Genomic DNA, 23,835 nt, shown 5'->3' on the forward strand with positions numbered 1-23,835 from the left:
ATAACAAAGCACCAACAAAGACATCACAAACAAAATCAAAAGATTTTGTCCCCAATTTCAACATTCCCCTCGTACTTTTCAACTTTTCCCCTTTCAGTGCTTCAGTTTTTATTGGATCTAATTGTATCTAAATCCCCTTTTAATCTTCCCTCATGGCTTCTTTATTTGGTTAATGCGACTTATTACTCTGGGTACTCTCTTTTATGCTCTTCTTTTTCTTCATCTCCCCCTCCCCCCCAGACCCCAAGTTGGCTGTATAGTTAAAAAATAATAATAATAATAATAACTGCGTGCGTGGCCATTAATTTGAGCAATTTATTGTTGGATATAACCTACTCCAGCTTGAAATGTTCCCCATTTCAATGATAAATCCTCCAAAAAGACTAGAACGTGCAGAGAGATAAACATGGAAAAACATACGAGTGTAACATGCTTTATTAATTTAGGGCAAGTTTTTCTAACCATCGCCATTTACGAACACTACACCTGTCCATGGCGTGTTCGAGCTAGAAGACCGAGAATGGCTAAAAATTTTGTAGACTATATAGTAGCTCCTACATTCACTGTAGATTTAAAGACTTGGATTCAATAATTTAGTGAGTTTAGTAGCTGGTTAAGCAATTCAGTAATGAATCTAGAGAGCTGTGTTAATTAGGATTGGGAATAAAGCCAAAAGTCATTATTCCCTTTAGTTTAAAGTGGTAGAAAGCACATGCAAGCCTTCTTGACTGAAAGGTGATGATTTGTATCAAAATTCCTTATTCCTGGAGTTCTGATACATCTGCTTGGCCTTCTTTATTCTGGGAAAAATGACTAGAATTCTAGAAGACAGTGAAATACATTACACTTGCCGATTTCAATTGCCTCAGGGATCCAAACACTGATCAAGCTTCTAGCATTGTACAGTTCATGTTCATCAAATACATTTGTACTTGAAGTTTCAGCTTGTAAGAAATAATATTGATGTCCATTTATATCCTTATCAAAGGGCAGTTAGCTCTGCTCGTCCATTGACTTTGCCCCGTTAGATTGGATTCTTCAGGCTTCTTTATGTTCAAAAGTGGATCATTAAAAAACTCAAAGCTTTTGCGTCAGACTTCAAATTGGCATAAACACCCAGAAGTCTTTAATCTCCCCTGAACAAATTGCATTTTTAGGATTCGTTTGGTAGAATAATGAGATCTAGTTAGAGCTGTGTTTTACCTTAACTATAGTTTTAAAAGTATTTAGTTGATCAATACATCATAATTTTATATATATTCCATCTAAAATTCTCTTGACATCTTGGTTAGAAAAAAATTACAATTTATAACTTTTATGAAACTTATTTTTTAAATTATAATCATAAATATTACCACAATACCAAACACATTATTAATCAATTTTATTGTCATGTGTCAAAACACCTAGGAAAATGAATTTTTTTAAAAAAAAATGCACATTTTAAAAAAATAACAAAATAACACAAATTAAAATAGAATTTGCAAAATAGTACAATTTATATATGTCATGATTAGAAAACATGATATTCATAACTTATAATTATTCATAATGATGACTCCTAAAAAAATTGTGAAATGAACTACATATTAGGAGAGAAAAGAGAGAGAAAAAAAATTAAGAAATAGATTTTGGGGTACACTAAAACTCTTATTAGAATACCATCAATACCATTAAAAAGATCTCGGTGAAACAAATCTAAAAACATCAAGGAAAGTCACTAATGGTGACCCCGATGGTGCCACACTTGCCATCCAAAGATAGCGAATAACTCACTTGTTTTTGGCGACAAGTATGACCTACTCGAGTCACCATTGATAACTTTTTTTTGTGTCATTAAAATCATTTTGTCGAGTCTTTTATATAATATTGGTAGTGTCGTAATTAAAATTTAATATGTATATAAATTATTATTTTTTTTGCTCTCCCAGAAAGCAGATCATTACACAAAAAAAAAACATATCAGTATTCTAAATTTTAACAAACTAAATGTCATGTTTTTTAATTATAACGTATATAAACTATGTTATTTCACTGATTTTTTTCATCATTGTTATATCATCAATATTTTAAAAAAAAATACTTACAGGCAAGAATAAGCCCAGGAAAAGCGAATGTCAAGCATGTGAACAAGGTAACTCTTGGTGATCGCTGGGTATTACTGACATGAAATTTAGTACTGGTATATATATTCAATATTTTTTATGTATAGATTAGGAATGAAAATGAAAGCTTTTAACCTCTGCATAGAAAGAAAGAGTTGTTTAAGAGCAAGTATATAGGTCTACGCATAGGAGAAAGTGCATATAATAAGAAAAAGCAGAACGGACGGCGTTGTTACAGCTGCAAGACTAGCCTCCTCTGTCTGTCTGATTTGTTTAGTGGGTAACATACCGAACACTAGTCATTGGAAAACTGAGCTCTTCCGAAGAGGTCAAACCCCAAAATATTACAAATAAATCAGAAAAAATGAAATCCCTGGTATTGCCAGTGGCCGACAACATGTTCCTATCCTCACATGCAACAAAATCCCTTGTAATGTATGTTTTCAATTTTCCATTCCCCCCTCCTGGGTTTGGTGTTGTTCATCCTCCCTCCATGATTCTTCTCTTTTTCATCCAACAGGTGTTGACAGTACTGAAATTTACTGTTGTTGATCTACGTGAAGCTCAGGGAAAGTACGCAGTATTTATTTCTCTATACAGACTACAAATGAAACTAGCTTTTTAACCGTGTCTAGCCTAGCCGTGGATTGAATGTTTTAAAAACAAATTCTAAGCTTTTTCAACACCATTCTAAGTGAAAATTAAAAAAAATAGTAAATATATATATATATATATATATATAAATTCAGAATTACATGTATTAATAAATAAATAAAATTATTAGTAAAACAGATATAGATCAAAATATTCAACTTGTGCTTTTGACATGATTGTGTTTAATAATTTTGTTTTTAAAAATTAATTTTTATTTAATCAAATAGTAATAAAAATAGATACACATAAAATTAATTTAATAAAATAAAAAACAAAAAAATTATGCAAAGATACACATATTAAAAATATTATCCAAAAATAAATATTTTTTATTTTAAAAAATAAATTTTATTTGTATAAAACGTTAAAAAAATTATAGATGAATTAGAACAATATCTTAAAAAATTAAATGTATATAAAATAAATCAAAAAATAATCACTATTTAAAAATATTAAATAAACAAAATAAAAAAGGAGTGCTAATTTAAATATAAACTTCAAGGTTATTTTTTAAAAAAAATTCATATAAAAAGGCATTAATTAAAAAACATTAAAAAAAAAAGAAGCAGCCAAGTGCAACAGGTTTGGTGAGTCAGGACAACGCACCTAACCTATCTAGTAAGAGCCTACGCACTTGGATTCTTATTTTTTAAATTTTAGATGAGGCGGACAACCCCAATTTTTCTAAAAAAAAATAAGTTAAATAACGTGTTGTTGAATATTGTCCAGTTTTTTATCATTGTAGTAATTAAAAAATTATAATAAAAGTTTTTTCAATCAAAAAACTTATTTTTCAACTCTTTTTTCACCCAAAAACATCCCACATAACCTGATAAATTCATTTATATCCTTAAAAAACCAAAAATAAAACATCACAAACCCAAAATTAAAAATCATATCTAATTCAGATATGTTTTTCTATAAAATTTCAAGATAAAAAAAGACATTTAAGATATTTTTTTATTATCAAATGAAATAATTTAACACCGATAAGAATATTTTTTTTTACCAAAAACAGTGCCAACAAATACTCTCTCTAACACTAAAATCCAGAACTCCAGCAACTTTCTCAGCTTATTCCCTCTATGTTTTTAATGCACCGTTTGGGAACGCGGCTGCGGCGGCGTTCCTAAAAAATTTGAATTTTTTTTTTTTTGCTAAAATTTAATATGGTTTGTACGTTTTGGATCGTTTAGATGTGCTGATGTCAAAAATGATTTTTAAAAAATGGAAAAACATCGTTGGCATGCATTTTGGCACGAAAAATTATTTGAAAAGCACCCACAACCACACTGCCAAACACGCTCTAACTTTGATCCCCCGTTTTTAATCCCACCCTTCATCGAAAAATTTGCTAATAATTTAGTGTATAGGCCAAATTAAAAAAAAAAAAAAGATATTATGAACAGTCCCTTTACAGTGCTATGGAAAAGATACATAGTGCATTTTGTAGAGTGGATTACCTGCAACTTTTAGATTTACTTATAATAATTGACTAATTAATGAATAAGGTCACACTATGAGATATTTTATTTATAGAATATGAGAAAATTAAAGGACCTAATGATCTGGGGGGAAAGAGGTCATATCACTACAAGAACTCTTCCTCCTCGTCTCTCTCTGTTTTTTTTTTGTTTTCCCTGTTGTTTATTTCCGGATAAAATGCCAATTATCTCTGCTTCCAAATCCCAGGAATCAATTCATATTTCACCGCTCTATGCATCGACCTGGGCTGGAAAAGCAGAGATGCAGGCAGGGGCGGAGCAAGAAAAAAAATTTAGGGGGGGGGGGAATTATAAATTAGAGAGGCAAGAAAAATTTTAGTTCCTTTAATTAAATATTTATAAGGGAAGGGTATTTTCTTGCAGTGGCCCGGCCCCTGCTAGCCGGCCGCTACTTAAACATACAAAAAGCATAACAGTTAAATGGAACAAAAGATAGTCCATTAGGAAGGAGGAATCTTAAGGCACTAGCGAGGAAGGCTGAGAAAATCTGTAGTTGCATCATTTAGACTCTGCAGTGCCCTGGTCTTCTTCGACAGAGGTTCTGGTGATGAAGACACCGACGACACCACGGACCATGAATAATTTGAGCTGTCTGAGCTAAAAGACACATCAATCACCTCGTTTGGACTGCCTGGAATTGAACTATACTTGCGTTTGCTTGAAAACTTAAAATGGTCTCTGGGAGCCAATTCCATTACGAGCTTGCTACAATCCTCTACCTTGTCCTGTTTGACATAATCGAGATTCAGTACAAAAGTGCATCTACAATGACATTTTCTGATTCAATATGAACAGAAATGAATGGAAGTCAATGAAGTGAGAGTAAACCGACTAACTTTATCGATTCCAAGAATGCCCGAAAGCTGGCTTTGGTATTCTGCTGCTAGACTGGGTTCTACACCATCAATAATATATAGCATTACGGCAGTAGCCATTACTGAAGGGACATAAAGCATAGACCTAGAATCTGCATATATTCAAGAAACATAACGTAAGTAAAAAATTGAGAGAAATTAAATGAAAGAAGCCTTATCCATGGATGAGGTAAAGGAAAGCTTTTGACAACTTGCCTGGCACGACAGAGAGTACTATGCGCTCACACCTCTTGAGAAATTCCAAACAAAGATAGTCTTTTAGGCCGAGCCTTCTAGTGATGTAGTCAAGAAATGATATCGGGGTTATTGGATTCATCTTCCATTTAAGAGTAGAAAGAACCAGAATCTCCATTCTCTGGATAGCTTTGGCCTCAAACACATATTTACTGTCCTCCACCTAAACAAGCCAAACATCACACATTTATGAGAAAATCAAGCAAACATATTAATCACAAGCATTTATCAAACGAGGCAATAAGTTTATATCAAGCCAAATACACATAGCTACCTGAAAATCCAATAAAAGGGGCACTTGGGTCTCCTCCACCTTGGCAGCAAGTGAGAGACAAGCCACGGCTGCAAGTTGGGCCATCCATGGCTTATCCTTCTCAAGGTGGACACTAAGTAAGAACCTATCAAGATAGTTCACGGCCAAGACTGCAGTTACAGCAGAGAAAGAGCAGTGTACATTGACCTTTAGAATCCACTCTACAGCCTCACAGCGAGCCCTGGCTAAAGATGGGTTGATTTCTAAAATTTTGTACAGCTGATTTTGCTCCTCCTTGGCAAACAAGGAGGAAAGTTCCTCCTCTTCCCAGCTTAAGTCCTGTTGTGCGAGGACTGGAAAGGTGTTTCGTTTATTGCTATCAATACTATAAAAATTCTCTCCTTTTTCATCTTGAAAATAGCCTTCTCTAACTTCTTTCTCCCAATTCTCTTCGGAACAATAAAGACCATCATAAAGAAATGTAGGGTTTTGCTGATATTGTTGTTGCTCACTTATTTCTGGATTATACCTCGATGTCATCTTCTTCCAAGAAGAAGAGGTATAGATCTTGATTCATTATAGAGAAGAAGAGAGGGAGATGAATTTTGCAAAGAGAGCAGAACAGCTAGCTTGAGCCATCTCTCTCTCCTCTTCGATGTGAAGGAAGGACAGAGCAAAAAGGGAGGGGACTGGCCAGTGATCCAAAGGATGTGTTTTATTTGTGGGTTTCGAGCGGGTCGGTGGGTCTTTAGCTTATTGTCTATTGTATATGTCCTACACTTGATCTAGATTGGATGTTCAGCTGTGAATTGGGTTAAATTGTTTTAATATAAAAAATATTTACACAATACTGGTGTTTTTAAAAAGTAAAAAGAATTCAAAATTATTATTGATTTTACTGATTAAATAAGCTCGGATAATTAATAATATAATTTAAACAATCAAGACAGTAAATAAATCAAATTTAACAAAAAAAATGACAATGATTAAATCAAAAATTCAACACTTGACAATAATAAATAATAAATATATATATCCTTTCAATATTCTTAAAAAGTCTTCATGATCCAAAGCAAAAATTAGATAATATGGTAACAATCATGTAGAAAAAAAAAATATAAAACTTAATTTTCAGCAAATCAAATATTAAAAGATAAGATTGAAAAAAACTAATTTAAAAAAAATAAAAAAAATTAAATTGAGTCTATCAAAGACACCTTACTAAATTGCAACCTAGCAATGAAACCATAATGACTCTATAGAAAATAAATTGAATAAAATCATAAAATTCAGTTCTTAAATTAACTCAATGTTGAATAACGAAATATTAAAAAAATCAATTAAAAAATAACAAAAAAAGACCAAAGTTAAACAACCAAGCCTACAATTCAAAACATGAGATTGAGACAACCTCGTGAAACAGAAAAATAAAAACAAGCATGAAGCATGATTCTCAACCAACTCAATGTTAAATGATGAAAAAAAATGATCTAAAAAAATCAAAGTTATATCGGGCTAATCTTCAGAACTCATGACCAGGGTCATAAGGTAAGGACTAATCTCATAAAATGCAAACCCGAAAAAATCACAAAGTCAATTTTATAATCAACTCAATGTTAATGGATGAAATTAAAAAAAAATCTAAAACAAAACAAATAACAATAAAAAAAATAAGGACTAAATTTGACTTAAAAATAAAATGAAATCAAATATTAAAGGATAAAATTGAAAAAACAATCAATGAAAAAATGATATAAAACAAAATAAAAAACAATCAAAAAATAAATATCAAACCTAATACAAAAAAAAAAATAACAGGACATCTTTTTATTTTAGTAGGCCACCACGAGTCATGATAATAGAAGAGATAAATAAATGAGGAGAAAAAAATAAATTTAGAAAAAGAATGATGTAGTGCTTCTCTCAATGTCGTGAGATTCTCATATCAAAATAATTAAAATAAATTATAAAGTCAAATTTTAAATAAATTTAATGTGAAGGTAATATTTTTTTAAAAAAAAACAGTTAAAGAAACAAAATTAAAAAAAGGGATGAATCTTCTTTTACCATGTAAATCAATTCTTGATATTAACAATAAAAAAAAAACTGAATATTTCTTTAAGCTTCAAATACGTTCCATGAAGCTCTAATTATTTAAAAATAATAAAATTTTATTTTATTTTGCTAAAACGTGTATTAAACTAACAACATAATATTTCCTTGACACTTTGAAATTCTCATGTGCTGGCAAGAAAAAAAGAATTAGCAAGACCAATCATAAATCATAGCAGTTTTAAAAGACTGAATAAGAAGAAGAAAAAGATTCAGAGACCAATTCTTAAAAAAATTATAGAAACTGAAAAGAAAAACATTATTCGAATGAACAGTATATCTCCTAACGCACCACAGTATTTCAGTGTAACCTTTTAGGTTTTTGTTAATGATACGGGCCATGCAACCCAATTACTCGATACGTGACACCTGTACAGCGCTTTTTCCTGGCCCCACGGTTTGAAAATTTATTGGGCCCTGCTTGCTGTTTGTGGGATCTCATTATGGATGACTAATATAATGATTATTTTTTAAAAAATATATTAAAATAAAATTATTTTTTATATTATTATATTATAGTTATAAAACACCATTTAAAATATAATTATAAACCGTGTCTTCATAGAAAAAACAAGTTAAATGTCGAATTCTTAATAAACCTTCCATTATTAATGTTGTTTAACAATCTTTAAAGGAACGATCAGAAAAGAAAACAAAAGAAGGGAGAATGGTAACATGGGAGTTGTAATTTAATTGATCAGGTTATAGATTTGTTTTCTAGAAATTATTTGTTTGATTTCCATAAATTTCAGGGTCACTGGAAGCTTACATGGTCGTTAACTTCATGATTTGTGGAATTAGTCGAAGTACGCATAAGCTGACCCGGACACTTATATTAATAAAAAAACAAAATGAAGAATGGTTAAGGAACCCGACACATTCATCACACTATTGTCTCGTAACACTCTTTTAATTTTAGTTGATTTGAATTTTATTTTTGTTTTCTAATCTTTTTTTCCTCGTTATCTACATATTTATTTGTGTTATAATTTTTTATGGGATAGAATTTACCCAAAAAAATAAAAAAATTATGTTTGTCTGGCCAGGCTTAGTGAGTAACTACTTCAGTCACCCCATGGGTAATGAGTGCAATTTTCTCTCTTTTCTTGTGATTTTTTCTATTATTTTCTTTTTCTCTAATATTTATATATTTATTTTTTTAAATATTGGTAATTTTAATGTGTAACACACTTAAATTTTATTATCTCAAACTCACATACTTTTCTATCATATTTATGCTATGCAAAATAAATGTACAATACCACATAAACATTAAAATGTACAATACCACAATTTCACCAATATAACTAAATGTAGTTTTTATATTTTAATTGAAAATGCATTTTATTTTTATTTTTTATATTAAATTCAGTTCATGTAAAATGTTTTCTTAATATAACTACACATAGCAAATAAACAAAAACAGTTTTTGATTATATAAAAACAAAAAACCAAAGGAAATGCCTAAATTTATAAGATATATTTAAACCGTAGTATCGACAATTTAAGAGTATTAAAATAATAATAAAAAGAAAATCTCACTCTCAGTTCTGCTTCGCAGAGAACTGTCGGGGATAACATTACAGGCAAGTCCTTGCAGTTCAAAATACGTTGTCTTTAGAGAAGCGTGCACAGACTATATAACAACAATAAAATCCAATTCTTTATTTGATAGACTTGTCCTACATAATTCCTCGTACTTAGTTACAGTGGGATTAAAAAAATATGTAGATGTAAAAATGCCCAAACAAAGTTTTTTTTTTTTACAGTGTAACTCAATTTAGTAGATCAAACCTTAAATTTCTTGATTATACTTTTTATCTATTTTAAATTTCAAATTAAACTTTATAAAGGATATAATCTGATTAAATTAAAAAATTAAAAAACTCAAATGACTAGTAAAAACATAATTTTACTTTAAAAATACATTCAAGTTGATATTTTTTAAAAAAAATATTGAAATTGCAACACATTAGATTAACCTGGGTTAACCCGCCCAGCCTGTAACTTAAATTATAAACTCCATTAAGTTTAATAAAAAATAAAATTTAAAAGTATTTATGTTTAGTTACATGATAAAACAAATAGATGCATGCAAAATTATAATAGTATTTATGTTTAATTATGCGCGGTTTGAGCCACGCGTGCCTGCTGCCCAACCGAGTCACTAGCTTGGGCTAGTGACCATGCTGGGCCGGCTAGGTCCACCCCAACTCATACAGGCTGGGCTAGACCCAACCCTAAAAAAAGAATGGGCTGGGTCTGGGCTTTAGGCCCAACCGACCCAAATTGTGTTTGCTAAGGGTGTGTTTGGCAAAACACACCCTCATGCCTTGACCATAATTTTTATGCTCATTTTAGTTTGATGTTTGGCCAAACGAGCTCCTTTTTTATATTAGAAAATTCCAAAAATATTCGAGGGTTTTCGCTAATTTATTTGTGGGTCCCTTGCACTTTATTTTTTTTCTTCGTGTTTGTATTTTTTTAGTTATGTGCTCAATCTATGGATTATTACTGTTAAATGCAAATATGTCGTGCAAGGTTTTTTTTTCTTATTTTCATTTAAAAATGGCCAATAATAATAAAGGATAAACAAGAAAAATAGCATAGAAAATTTCTTCTTCAAATTCATTTTTTGAGAAAATATTCACTGACGTGCAGAGTCAGGAGTATCATATTTTTTGGATCTGCGCAATATTTATCAACATTAGAGTTGGAAATATTTATAAGGATTGTTCACTGACGCAAGAGTTAGGAACATAAAAAGAAGGATAGAAAAGGAAAAAGATAACAAATTCTTGGTAATTTTAAACAAAACCAGCAATGCAGCTTGCCTTAGATAGAACGCTTAAGTGGTGATAACATCTTTCATTTTGCGTAACTAGTCCCGTATCATAGAATCTCTATTCACCAATTTAGGGTTCCTAGTGACCATAATATTAGGTGGCAACTCCTTAAACAAAACATTTTCCCTTAAAAGAACAAGATGCCAGATATCTATTATTTTTCGATATTGAGAGATAATTTTTAATCGGTCGTCGTGATGTCTGGGTGTAATAGTACTCATTGTTCAAAAAAAATTTTAATCGGCTGCCGTGATGTCTGGGTATGACAGTACTCATTGTTCAAAAATTTTCTATTTTTTTCATTTTGACCCTCAAACTTATTTATGGACGGTTGCATCTTTTTTAAGCTAAATTAAAGAACAATTGATTCAATTTTATTGAAAAAGGACAAGATTGAAAGAAGGGAGGACCAATATGGAAAAGACACTAAAAAGTAGTAATGTGTTCAAAGTTCTTATGAAAAGTTCAATTTAATCCTTATACTTTTCAAAATATATCCATTTGGTCTCTTAATTTATTGCAATTCAATTTTGCTATACAAATATCTTTTTTTATTGTTTCTCGATCTCTAGAGAGAGAGAGAGAGAGAGAGAGTAGCACTTTTGACCACTGTAATGATAGTTGTTGTCAATGAGTTCTATAAGATTAGAAAAGTTTGATGATGGTTGCGTTAAAGCCTCAATATTGTATAAAAAATGTATATAAGTTAAGGAAAACACACATAGCTTGGTTTGATTTTGAGTTTTTAAATTTTTTTATAGGTTTGTTGGGTTGATGAATTTATTTTTGAATATTCTAAGTATGTTGGTGAGGTATTTTTTTAATTAAAATGACTTAAGAATAAGTTTTTAGAGGGAAAACTCATTGCCTTGATGTTTTGGGTGCCACAGTGGTGCCCAAAACCTTGGTTGCCACATAACACATCGTCCATAAAAAAGAGTACAAGCCAGGACATGTATCCATGCTATTATTTATTTATTTATTGTTTTAACGCATCCAGGGATTAAGCTTTCCAATTTTTTTTTGCAATATTATCCCCCACGAGTTTTATTTATTAATCCGAGTTGACTCAGGTAAATCCAATATATTATTATCTTAATATTAGATAAAAATATCATTTTATATGTAGCTAATTTTGAATTCATAATTAAAATCTATTTTTTTAAGAAACATGTTAGCGATGCCTAAGCATTTTTTTTGGTTTTCTAACAAAATTTTGCCGACCCTAGCGCTAACTAATTCCATTATTATTTGATTAAATACAAAATTTATTATAAAAACAAAATTATTAAAAACAAATGGATACATGGTCCTATTGCGATATCAAACATTTTAATTCATAACCATCTCTTACTTTTTTTAAGTTTAGCCTTTAGTAATCATTATTATTTTTTTATGTTTTATTAACACATACATTCATTTAATTAAATTAAAAATTTATTAAAAGAAACAAACCTATAAAACATAATTAGATACATGGTTGTATTACAAGATCAAATATATTATAAATCTCTTAATTTTTTTAGCTTAATCTTTATTTATTCTTAACAATTTTTTTATATTTATCGAGATAGATAATTTTTAATTTATTTAATTAGATAAGTATATATTCAACCTTACTTTCCATAAAGGCAACAACAAAATACTGGTTTCTGAAATCTAAAAGAAATGAGTATTTCCCAAGTTTCAACTAAAATATAATCTTCTTCTTGTTTTTTTTTTTGTTTTTGGAATTTCAACATCATTTCGAAAAACCAATAAAATGTTTGAAGATTCAAATTTTAAATATTTCCCGAAACAAGCCGCAGCACTCGAAACTTGTTTTTTTTTTTTTTTAATAAAAAAAGAAAGAAATTGAAGGATGAAAAATCATTAGCTTTGGTGAAATCAATTATTACTTTAAATAAATAAATAAATAAACGTTAACAAGGACGGTGGTTGCCATCAGATTTCGTGGAAGAAATGGATAGATAAATATTGTTTATACTAAAAATAATGATGGCACAAGATTCCAAGCGGGCGACCTTATTTCCCATCATAAACCTCCCTTTCACATCATGGAGCCCTTTCTAACATCATCAGCAGAGATCACAATCACACGATGGAAAAATGCAAATCAGACCAGGTCAGGAAGAAGAGTGCAGGGTAAACAAATGAGAACTCATCCACTACACGTAAACTCAACAAAAGAGGAGACTATTCCATAAAACCGAATGAAATCCATTTTCGGTTCCGTCTTTGAAAATAGACGAAAAAAAGAAAAAGGCCAATCAAACAACTACGAGAGAGAACTGTGCTCCTCCCTCTTAAGCTGAAGCTGCAAATCTACACCGTTCAATCAACCAGTCACCGTGAATGGGCCAGACAACTTCGACGGCTTTAATCACAAGCCGTCGAGACTCAAATCTCAGCAGCCAGCGCTCAAAATCCAAATTCACTGTCCCCATCATTCCGATGCAAGTAGAAGAACAAACCGAATACGTGCTCGTGGAAGCACCTGATTACATCTCAGATCTTCCTGATGAATGCTTAGCTTGTATTTTCCAGTCACTTAGTTCCGGCGACCGGAAACGCTGCTCTTTAGTTAGTCGGAGATGGTTAAGAATCGAAGGACAGAGCCGTCACCGACTCTCTCTCAACGCCCAATCAGATCTCCTTCCTTTCGTAACATCTCTCTTCTCTCGCTTCGACGCTGTAACTAAGCTCGCTCTCAAATGTGACCGTAGATCCGTTAGCATCGGCGACGAGGCGCTAGTTGCGATATCTATTCGTTGCCGTAACCTCACGCGCCTCAAGCTCCGCGCATGTAGAGAACTCACAGACGCAGGCATGGCTGCTTTCGCTAAAAATTGTAAAGCATTGAAGAAGTTTTCGTGTGGATCTTGCGCTTTCGGAGCCAAAGGAATGAACGCGATCCTTGATAATTGCGCGTCGCTCGAGGATTTATCGGTAAAACGGCTTCGAGGAATTACGGATGGCGCGACGGCTGAGCCGATTGGACCGGGTTTAGCTGCGGCTTCACTTAAAACGATTTGCTTAAAGGAACTTTACAATGGACAGTGTTTTGGCCCGCTTATAATCGGGTCAAAGAATTTGAAAACTTTGAAGCTTTTTAGATGCTCTGGCGATTGGGATAAGCTTCTTCAAGTTATTGCGGATCGGGTTACTGGTATGGTTGAGATCCATTTAGAGAGGCTCCAAGTTAGCGATGCTGGCCTTGTAGCCATCTCAAACTGTTTGAATTTAGAGATTTTGCATCTAGTTAAAACCCCGGAGTGTACTGATATCGGACTTGTTTCCATTGCGGAGCGATGTAGGTTACTAAGAAAGCTTCATATTGATGGTTGGAAGGCACATCGGATCGGTGATGATGGGTTAATGGCAGTTGCCAAGTATTGTCTTAATTTGCAAGAGTTGGTGCTGATCGGGGTGAATCCTACACAGATTAGTTTAGAATTGTTAGCTTCAAATTGTCAGAATCTAGAGCGGCTAGCATTGTGTGGGAGTGATACTGTTGGTGACGTGGAGATTTCTTGTATTGCAGCCAAATGTGTGGCATTGAAAAAGCTCTGTATTAAGAGTTGTCCTGTATCGGATCATGGATTGGAAGCGCTTGCAAATGGGTGCCCGAATTTGGTTAAAGTGAAGGTGAAGAAGTGTAGAGCAGTTACTTATGAGTGTGCTGGTTTGTTGAGAATGAAGAGGGGATCTTTGGCGGTCAATTTGGATAGTGGGGAACCCGAGCATCAGGATGCCAGTGCTAGTGATGGTGGGGTGCAGGAAAATGTAGGTGAGTTTCATTCAGTCCCTAATCAAATGCCGCTGCCTAGCATTGCACCGAGCAGTACTGGACGATCAACTTCTTTCAAGTCAAGATTAGGGCTTTGGAGTGGGAAAAGTTTCGCGGCTTGCACATTTAGAGGATGGTCGAGTGGTAATAGCAGTTCTCGAGGATAATGAGACGGTGAACCTGAAATGTGAACTATTGAAAAACTTTTAGTGTCCTTGGTCAGTTTGGATTAGTTTGGATTGTATTACCTGATTCTGCCTTTCATGTAATTAATTTGACTTTGTGTGCTGTTTATTGCCTTTCCTATTGAACATTCTATAAAAAAAGTTATCGTTTTCTTATTTCTTGGATTGCTGCTCACTTCGCCTTTGTGTTTTTTGTGCTGTGAGTTGTATAACACGCTTCTAGTTTACATTTGTGATTGTTCCTATTTATATAACTTGTATCTTCTCTGAGAAGATGGTACACATGAGAAGATTCTTAAGGTTTTAGTCCTGGGAAATACATCTCTGCATTATACTATTGTTTGTTGAAAATTAACTTTTTGGTTTGTTAATACGATCCAGGTTGTGCCTAGTTATACGATTTTGTTGTCTACTAGTGTCTCTGTTCACCTAGTTATACATTTACAATTGCTGCATAAGCTGCATCATGCAAGTCCAAGTCTAATTCTTGAAGTGACAGATTTCAATCATTTATTTAATATATTTGGCAATGACTCAATGAAAAGCTGATTGCCGTGAGTTACGCCATATTGTCTTGATGCTGGATCAATCACTATGCAGTCTATAAATCTCCAAACACTGTTTTGTCTATCATCAGATTCTCGCGTGCCTTGCTTAATGAATGGGAGATCAGGAATTGAATCTGTAGTAAATGGTAATTTACCCTTGTTTTATGCAATCTCTCAGGAAGTGAGTCTGTCATAAGTGGTAATTTACTTTTGTTTTATGAAACTTCTCTCTAAAACACACAGATTGACACCCGAACACTGTATATTTGTTGGAATTTATTTCCCAGATAGTCATTGATCCTTTAGTTTCTCGAAGGCGTTGTAGACTAATTAGTTACTTGTTAGGATTAATTACAAGTGTTACTAGAGTGGTATAACAATTGCGCACACAACCCGCACATTGACATATGTTATAACACTAGACTAATAATATATTTGTTGGGATTTATAACCCAATGAGGCCTTGACCCTTCAGCTTCTTGCATGCAGTGTAGTGCGAGGATCTTTATACTTCGAGCATATGGTGCAAGCAGTTCTGGAATGTGGTGCAAGTAATGTTACTAAAAAATTTAATTTATTTTATTAAAATTTAATATAATTTATATGTTTTGGATTGTTTTGATGTGTTAATATTAAAAATAATTTTTTAAAAATAAAAAATATTATTAACATATATTTTAATATAAAAATATTATTTAAAAAACAACACTTGAGAACCTTTTAATTATTTTTGTTGGCTCAATCGGCAAAACAGGTACAGCTATTTCAGTACTGTAGAAGTGCTAGGCTTCTTTGGCTGTACGATGGTATTTCACTCAACCAAAAGGTACGGCGTGCTTCAGTTCTTGTGTTTTCACCGAGATGTTTTGCATTTGAAACCATTTTCTTCCATGGTTTGGTGAGTAATTGTAAATGTAAGTGCCGCATAGATTAATCTATTATTGTTTAGAGGTGCGGTAAATTAATCCATTAAATGAAGGAATGTGTTTTGTATTCTCAGATTGATTTGTTATTTTTGCGAGGCATAGGAATCGAAAGACTCTCTTTCTTGTTTGTGGGGGTGATTAAAGCAATCAGCAAGCGAAACAAAGCTATGCATCCGTAGACTTGCAGACATTGGTCATTGCACACCACAGGATGGAATATCTTTCAAGGGAACTGGTTAGTTCTTACATGGAATTCAAGGTATAGCTTCCTGTATTGATTGATTGGGAGTGACAGCTGACTTCATTTATCTAACTGGAAACGGTCTGCAAAGACATGCCATGCCATGCCATTCATTGTTATTATTATTTTTTTGAAAAAAATTGTGTTTTCTCCCGTGCAGAAAATCAACCATACCTTGTTTGTGGCGAGACTTCCACATTAGAAGCGAAAGTGTTCTCTTTGTAATCGGATGGTACCCAGTTTGGGAGCTGTCGGTGTTAAATGTAAACGGGCGATGTCAGTTTGAAGGCGATTACTTTATTAGGCTCACGCGCGGGCACTTTTAAAGAATCGAGTCTTCAGAGAGACCTCGATTCCCTCTTTGCCTGCCGCCCTTTGGAATGAACGTTACTACCGTCTGATGCGATTCACAATCATGGTTTTAAAAAACGAGCGCAGTACTCATAACGCAATGGAAAAGTTTGCACTTGGTAGACCTCGAGGTTGAAATGTTTGTTTAGTGGATGTAATTTTTCTTTGAAAATTTATTAAAATAATATATTTTTTATTTTTTTTAATTTATAAAAGAATATTTTGAAAAAAAATAAAAAACTTTTTAAAACAACGGATAGACACAAATACTGCTATGGTGGTGCCGCGGTCGTTGCTAACATAACATTATATTATTCATTCAAACAATAATTGTTGATATGAGTGCAGGATATTTTATATGCCACACAACTATAATGGTTAGCTCCTGGGATATCCTGTTTGATTGAAACCACAATTTAAAACCGTGTTCACTAGCCTAATTTCCTTTTTTTTTTTTGTTCTCGTGTTGTAGAACCATAATCAGAGTGTAACTTCAATCCTTTTTTCCTAGCGCAGGCATAAAATCCCTCGTCTTTTTAATTTATGGGCGGAATAAGTATGATGAAGGAGCGGAAAAACTATAGAATATAGATTTTTTTTTAATGGTTGCATCTTGGTTGAGCTGGTGAAATAATGAGCTTGAACTTTTGTCTCTAGCCTTGTGTAAAGAGCTTGTACTAAAAGCAGCTCTTGCTTGTATGGCATGAGAGTGACTTGTATGATCTAATGCTGGCCTGGAACTTGGACAGCATATATGTTGCCTGACCTGGCTTTTATGGTCAAGGATGAACTTGGGTTTCTTACATGGTGAGTGGGTCTTTACCATTGGTTGCACAGCTGGGAATCCATTAGAGAAGACAAAGAAGTGCTTGTCAATGTTATTTGGTGCTTTTCGTTTAAGAAAAGTCATTGGCTAGCTATAGTGACCGTTGGTTGTGTCATGTCGTGTTTAGTGAAAATTCCTGTCATGGTTAGTGTCATTAGTGTAAACATAAAAAGTTGCGTGCGTTTTTAAAAAAATTATACATAAAAATTAAGTTTACGTGTTAGACTCTTGAAAACTCGAAAAAAATAGATGACTAACTGGATGTTGGGTGTCGTCTAGTATCAGTGTCAGGATGACATTCTAGCCGTTTGGGCTAGCTCTGGATGTTGGGTGTCGTCTAGTATCAGTGTCAGGATGACATATATATATATATATATATATTATCACCACAGTCATTGGCTAGCTATATAAGCTAGCACCATTGCATAAATCATGAAGTTGTATTTTGTCTATTTTAATCATGATTGTATAGGGCTCTAGTCCTTTATTTTAATTCTGGCCCACCCAAGGCATCGATTTAGAGTGTTTTCGGTGTAAATTGTTTTTTTAACAAATTTTAAATTTTTTTTATTTAAAATAATTTTTTATGTTTTTAAATCCTTTTGATATGTTGATATTAAAAATAATTTTTTAAAAATAAATAAATTTTATTTTAATATATTTTTAAATAAAAATTACTTTAAATCACCATCGTTATCGCAAGTATAACCAAACTAATAATAAGAGCCTGTTTGGTTATGCAGCTGTGGTTGCGCCTGTATTTTAATTAAAACGTAGTTTGCAATCATTTCGTTAAAGGAAAAAGTTATATATTGTTCATGGATCCCACTGGTTTTTTGCGTTGGAAACACAATTAAAGAAAAGCAAGGATTCCTTGCTTTTTTTGCACTGTTCACTTGCACTGTGTGAACCCTTTTTTTTAGTGTGTTAATTTTTTTAATATTTTTTTTTAAAAAAACTAGTTTAGAGTGAATTTTATACCTGATAATATTTTATCTAATTTTATTACACACTAAAAAATTTATATAAACTGTAGTTCTTGTCGGATGTATTTCATACGTAATGAAATTGTAGATGGTTTCATGAAATAATAAAAAATATTGTATATAAAATATGATTTATTTCATGATATAATAACAATAGCTAAATCCACAATATTTAAATTAAAAATCATCAATATTAATATATATATTTTAAAATTATTTTGTAACCTCAATTTTAAAAGTATTTTTAACCAAACACATTAAACTATTTTTTTTTCAACTTCAATTTCAACCACAGTTTTAACTAAATATCTATTTTTTCAAACCAACCTTGACTAAAAATATTTTTTATAAAATAACTTTTTAAAAATAACAATTATAACAGCTATCATAATAATACCAAACACATTCTAAATAAAAAAGAGAGCTCATCTGAGCTGTCTCCTCTTAGTTTACTTTCTTCTCCTTCTTGGTTTAGGCTTTTGGTAAAGTGTTATTTGACTGAGGGTGGGTATTATGCTACTGTGTTGTGGTCCATGTGTATCAAAATAATAAACATAAAATAAAATAGGGTTAATAATCGACCTCCAATAGTTTTTTCATTCTTTAGCTTTTCGTGTTCTTTTAGAAATTGTACTTTATATTATAAAGTTTATTACATACTGTTAAAAAAATTAATATCAAGTTATTTATAAGATTATTATTATATTTTATTTAATGACTAAAAAATTCTTATAATTATTATTATAACTTTGTCATTAAACTAAAAAAACCCTAGCTGCGGCCTCCCTTTTTGTTTTTTTTCTTATTCTATTTTTATTTCTTTTCCTTTCAATTGCACAAAAAGCCTGGGTGGTTGGTTAATAAACAACAACATATTCAATCCCAAATCCACCAAGAAATTCAAGCAACACATCACACCCCCTCAACAACCTAATTCAACCAAGCAGTCTCTCTTCATCTTTCACCCTTTCTCACCAGCTCCACCATAAAATCACACATTTTCTAATCTAAATTATAACTCCAAATCAATTAGATTGCTGTTGCACATTGACTTGAACAACCCTGACAAATCAATTTTTAATTAGAGATTGATTTTTATATTTCTTACATACAAGAAAGAGATTGATTGGGGTTTATTTTCTGATTTTGAAATCTAGTGGGGCTATTTCCTCTCTATTCCTGGGCTTATTTTCCAAAGTAGAAGTAGGTGGCAGTAGGAGTTGAAGCACGGGATGTAGGTTCAGGTTGTTATGATGATTGATTGATCTTTTGTTGCTCAGAAAGGGAGGGTTCTGTAGATTAGTAAAAAATGTTCAAGCCAGGAACATAGGATTTCAAAAATCAACACCAGGGCCTCCTAGCACAGGGGTCAATCCTTGTGATATGTCATTAATCTATTCTTGCGCGCTCAGTATATTTTCACCATACTAGTGGGAATTTCACTCTCGGTATCCAATAAAAAATAGCAAGATTAATAGCGTCAAGTGTTTCTCTATCAGATTTTGTCAGAACATCTGTTAATATGTACATTAAATTAGTTTTCATGTGTCCATCAAGCATATATATATATATATATATGTGTGTGTGTGTGTGGATATTTCACTTTATTCCTCATCAAATAAGATATTTAGTTTTATTTTTCACATTTAAGTGTATATATCTTTATTTTTTTTTATTTGAGTCACGTGTTTTAAAACATAAAGAAATTTTGCTTAGCATCTTTATATATACCACATCCAATCAAATTATGTAAAATTAAAAAACAAAACAATAATAAAAAATATTCAAATTTTAAAAATCAAAATAAAAAACAAACTTGTTGAAATAACTTTGTTTTGATCATAATTGACTAGGTAAAAACAATAACAAAAAAAAAAAAATTAAAAGCAGCAAAATAGAATAAAAAAATGTAGATTTTGATGAAATTTGGCGTGGATGCACAAGCGCACACACTAATCAATAAAAGAGTTTTTATGTAATTTTTTTTATTTTAAATTATTAAATTTGTATAATTAAAGATTTATTTCGTTTATGAGAAAGTGAATCAATTTGAGTTTTCACCTTTTGCTCTCATTTTCTTTTAACTTCAATTAATTATTATTTGTTGTTTTGTTATTTTAATTTTATTTAAGTTGATGCAAGATAGGCATTTTCTAATTTTTAAAATTAAAAGCACTCAATTGATATTTTCTTAAAGGGAAAACATTCAAGGAGAAAAAAAAAGAATTTACATACAATTAGATAAATAAAAATAAAAATATAGACACTGAACTAGAAATAAAATGGAGTGTTCATGCACATTTAAGATGCATATCAGCATGTCGTGTTCCAATTTAATGTATGTATCATCATTTATTTTAAATTAATTTTTTTTATATTTTTAAATTATTTGGATGTAATGATGTAAAAAATATTTTTTTAATAATAAAAAATATTATTTTAATATATTTCAAAGTAAAATATATTTAAAAAAACAATTATTATTATACTTTATAAATATTATCATTGGCGCAACACAAGACTAACGTGACGCCTAAAATTGATAATATTATCATATCATAGCCAAACCAACCTTATAAATTATAAAAAAAAAGGGGTGAAATCTGACAATAAATGAAGGCGGGCTTGATACAAATTTTGGTTATAACGAACCCGAACCGACATTGATCTTATTAGAGAGGTAATATAGACTAGATAACTCAAAGAAGATGACTTGTTATTTATGATAAAAGCAGCAGATCGAGAGCAAGAGTTTCAGAAGAAGAAGAAGAAGAAGAAGACACTGAAACGATAATGAATCAATAAATTTAGTTATTTAACATTTGGGAAATTTTTTGTGTATAAGAAATCCTGACAACCCAGCGATTTTATTTGGAAAATGAAAGGATAAACATCAACGTCGAGATATTAATAAATCACATGAATTTTAAAGTCAAGCACATACAATTGCTTGAGCTGAAGGAGAACTAATTGATTGATCATGCATATTAAAGCAATCACATTTTTGAAGAAAAGAAAAGGGACGGTAGAAATTGCGCTCCAAGTCGAGTAAATTTATTTAATGGAGAAATAATTTTATTTCTTCTGCAGATTATCTGTTTAACCCAAAAAAGAAATCCAAAAAAAAACTCAGTACGGCGGCGGTGGATATGTTCCTGGTGGTGGTGGTGGTGGATAAACCCCGGATGCACCTGACATCAAGTGAAAAAAAACACCACTTATTAGACTACATCAGAACCATTAATAAATATAAAGAACCAGACAAGTACATGAATCATCTGATAACGTTTTCTTTCCTTATTTGAAGGCCTGATATATAACCAGCAAGGAAGCGTTAATTTACCTGTAGGATAGTACGTTGAGGGCTGAGGAGCAGGTGGATATGCTTGGGGAGGGTAGGCTGCAGGAAAACACGCTTGCAGAGGGTAGCCAGCTGGAGGAGGAACGTGAGGGGGTGGCGGATAGCTCGCAGGGTTAGGAGAGTACCCCATGTACGGATAAGGGGAGGAGTAGGTAGTTGTAGCAGGGTAAAGAGCAGCGGGTGCTGGTGGCATGGAAGGGTATGGCAGAACCTGGTTCAGTGGTGGCGATGCATATTTTGATCCTAAATCTGATGTCGTCATTTTCCCTTTATGTTGCTGTGGTGCTCCACCAAAAGAAACCATTTTTTATTAATTTGTTGGCAAACCAGTTCTCTATCATGCATACATGCATATGAATATTGATCTATTAATTTGCAAGAGAAGCAAGGTAATTTTTGGGATTGAAAATACATTGGGATTTGAGTAGTGTAACATAAGCCGAACTTCCCCTGAATGCCTGAATTGGAGAGAATGTATCAGAAATTCAAGAACAATACTAACAAGAGTCAAAATTAACGACAGAAGGTTATGTGAGCTCATGTTTAACCTGCCAGTTTTGCTCTGTATGGGCCAGGAAGCATCATCAAAACCTTGGGAAAGGGCTTTATGGAGCTGGATTCTACATTAAGCAGGTTCCAGGAATACAGCGAAGTGATCAGTAAGATCCTAAACATTTCAATTTCTTTTTCCTCACTACTTCTTGAGGGCTAACAACAAATTACCTTCCGGTGCCAATATGCTCATCAGCAGAGAGGGTGTGGCTGTTCCAAACCACAACGCTCAATTCCCGGAGGCCTTCAACAAGTGTGAAAATGAACTTTTCTTGAAAAACGGGGTTCCTGCCTCCATCTGATTCAGCGAATCAAAATTTACAAGTAATGCAATAATTAACTTACGTCGGAAAACAAGAAAGAGCAAACATGAAGGAAGATTCTTGAGATTAAAAACTAAGTGGTTTGGCATGTATTATTTATACATGAAAGCAAAATCCAGGAGATATAGGCACCTGTGCACGTTTTGGTTCGGTACTTGGTGTTTCCATACTCAACACTAACATATGGGTCTTGTCTTGATATCCATTCCTTGTCCTCCAAATTGTAACAAGCAACGACTGCAAAGAAAGACATTATGAACAGAGAGATAATTACGATGGTCACTTGTCAGTCTCAAAATGATCGATTGACACTTAACGAGTCTGAGCTAGGTAGGTAATCATACCAGTGACCTCAAGAGGAAAGCCTTGGATTCCACAGATCGCCATGGCTACTTAGACGGGAATGAAGCTGGTTATTTAGCGATATTGAATCAATACAGAATTAGCAGCTGTTTATAGCTGTAGGAATAGAGGTTGGTGATATGGGAAGAGTTGACGTAGACTTTTTAGTCGATGCTTTCGATCACTACTCAATCACAACAAGGGATCTTCATTAGTTGCGATAAATTCCCCTTCTGTAACAATCATTATTGTGAAAGTCTTCGTAGAATTTTCCAAATTTTAGTCTGATTTGTTTTTTTAACAAGCAATCGGTGGATTTAACCACAGTAACATGGAAGAAATGGTGGTGCTGTTTCTTCATTTCGATAGTTGACAATGATAGGCTCAATAAAATCTGATTTTAAAAAAATAAAAAATATTAAAATAATATATATTTTTATTTTTAAAAATTTATTATTAATATATAACATAAAAACACTAAAATTTTTTAATTTAAAACGAAAAAAATAAATTTTAATAAAAAAACAAATTAAAACTCACTCCCTGACAACCCTCCACTCCCCGTAGAGACAATGGCTCCGTAGTCCCAGCTCTATTTAGCAACTTCTCTCCTTTTCTTTTAATCAATCCTTTGACTTTTGGAAATTAGTTTGGGGATGCAATTGGCCTTTTTCTACGTTTTGACTTTTGGATCAGTCTGGTATTGCAATTTGCCAGTTTCCACGTTTTCTGAATGAGAATCTGTCAGCTCTAATTGGCCGCAATTTGCCAACAAAATAATAATAATAAAAAAAAAATACAGCTACATGTTATACTCCTG

General features: G+C 32.3%; 3 protein-coding genes and 1 long non-coding RNA gene across 4 annotated transcripts; 2 read left to right on the forward strand and 2 right to left on the reverse strand.

The window, feature by feature from the left end:
• Positions 1-4,566: 4,566 nt before the first annotated feature.
• On the reverse strand, positions 4,567-6,358 carry LOC133691613 (cyclin-D3-1-like). Its single transcript, XM_062112193.1, has 4 exons — positions 5,648-6,358; positions 5,335-5,536; positions 5,101-5,231; positions 4,567-4,989 (listed from the first exon to the last, which is right to left on the reverse strand). Exons 1-4 carry the CDS (start codon positions 6,164-6,166, stop codon positions 4,729-4,731), a joined length of 1,113 nt encoding a protein of 370 aa, XP_061968177.1. The 5' UTR covers positions 6,167-6,358; the 3' UTR covers positions 4,567-4,728.
• Positions 6,359-12,679: 6,321 nt separating this feature from the next.
• Positions 12,680-14,715, forward strand: LOC133692323 (F-box protein At1g47056-like). The gene has a single exon (XM_062113186.1). It carries the CDS (start codon positions 12,940-12,942, stop codon positions 14,539-14,541), a length of 1,602 nt encoding a protein of 533 aa, XP_061969170.1. The 5' UTR covers positions 12,680-12,939; the 3' UTR covers positions 14,542-14,715.
• A 1,157-nt stretch (positions 14,716-15,872) lies between these two features.
• On the forward strand, positions 15,873-16,641 carry LOC133691022 (uncharacterized). Its single transcript, XR_009841567.1, has 2 exons — positions 15,873-16,292; positions 16,435-16,641. It is a non-coding gene; the product is annotated as an uncharacterized LOC133691022 (long non-coding RNA).
• A 4,590-nt stretch (positions 16,642-21,231) lies between these two features.
• On the reverse strand, positions 21,232-23,165 carry LOC133692739 (16 kDa phloem protein 2-like). Its single transcript, XM_062113871.1, has 7 exons — positions 23,018-23,165; positions 22,806-22,910; positions 22,522-22,648; positions 22,347-22,418; positions 22,211-22,256; positions 21,781-22,075; positions 21,232-21,628 (listed from the first exon to the last, which is right to left on the reverse strand). Exons 1-7 carry the CDS (start codon positions 23,058-23,060, stop codon positions 21,567-21,569), a joined length of 750 nt encoding a protein of 249 aa, XP_061969855.1. The 5' UTR covers positions 23,061-23,165; the 3' UTR covers positions 21,232-21,566.
• Positions 23,166-23,835: the final 670 nt, after the last annotated feature.

The sequence above is a fragment of the Populus nigra genome, chromosome 4 (genome assembly GCF_951802175.1).
Source record: "Populus nigra chromosome 4, ddPopNigr1.1, whole genome shotgun sequence".
Lineage (NCBI taxonomy): Eukaryota > Viridiplantae > Streptophyta > Magnoliopsida > Malpighiales > Salicaceae > Populus > Populus nigra.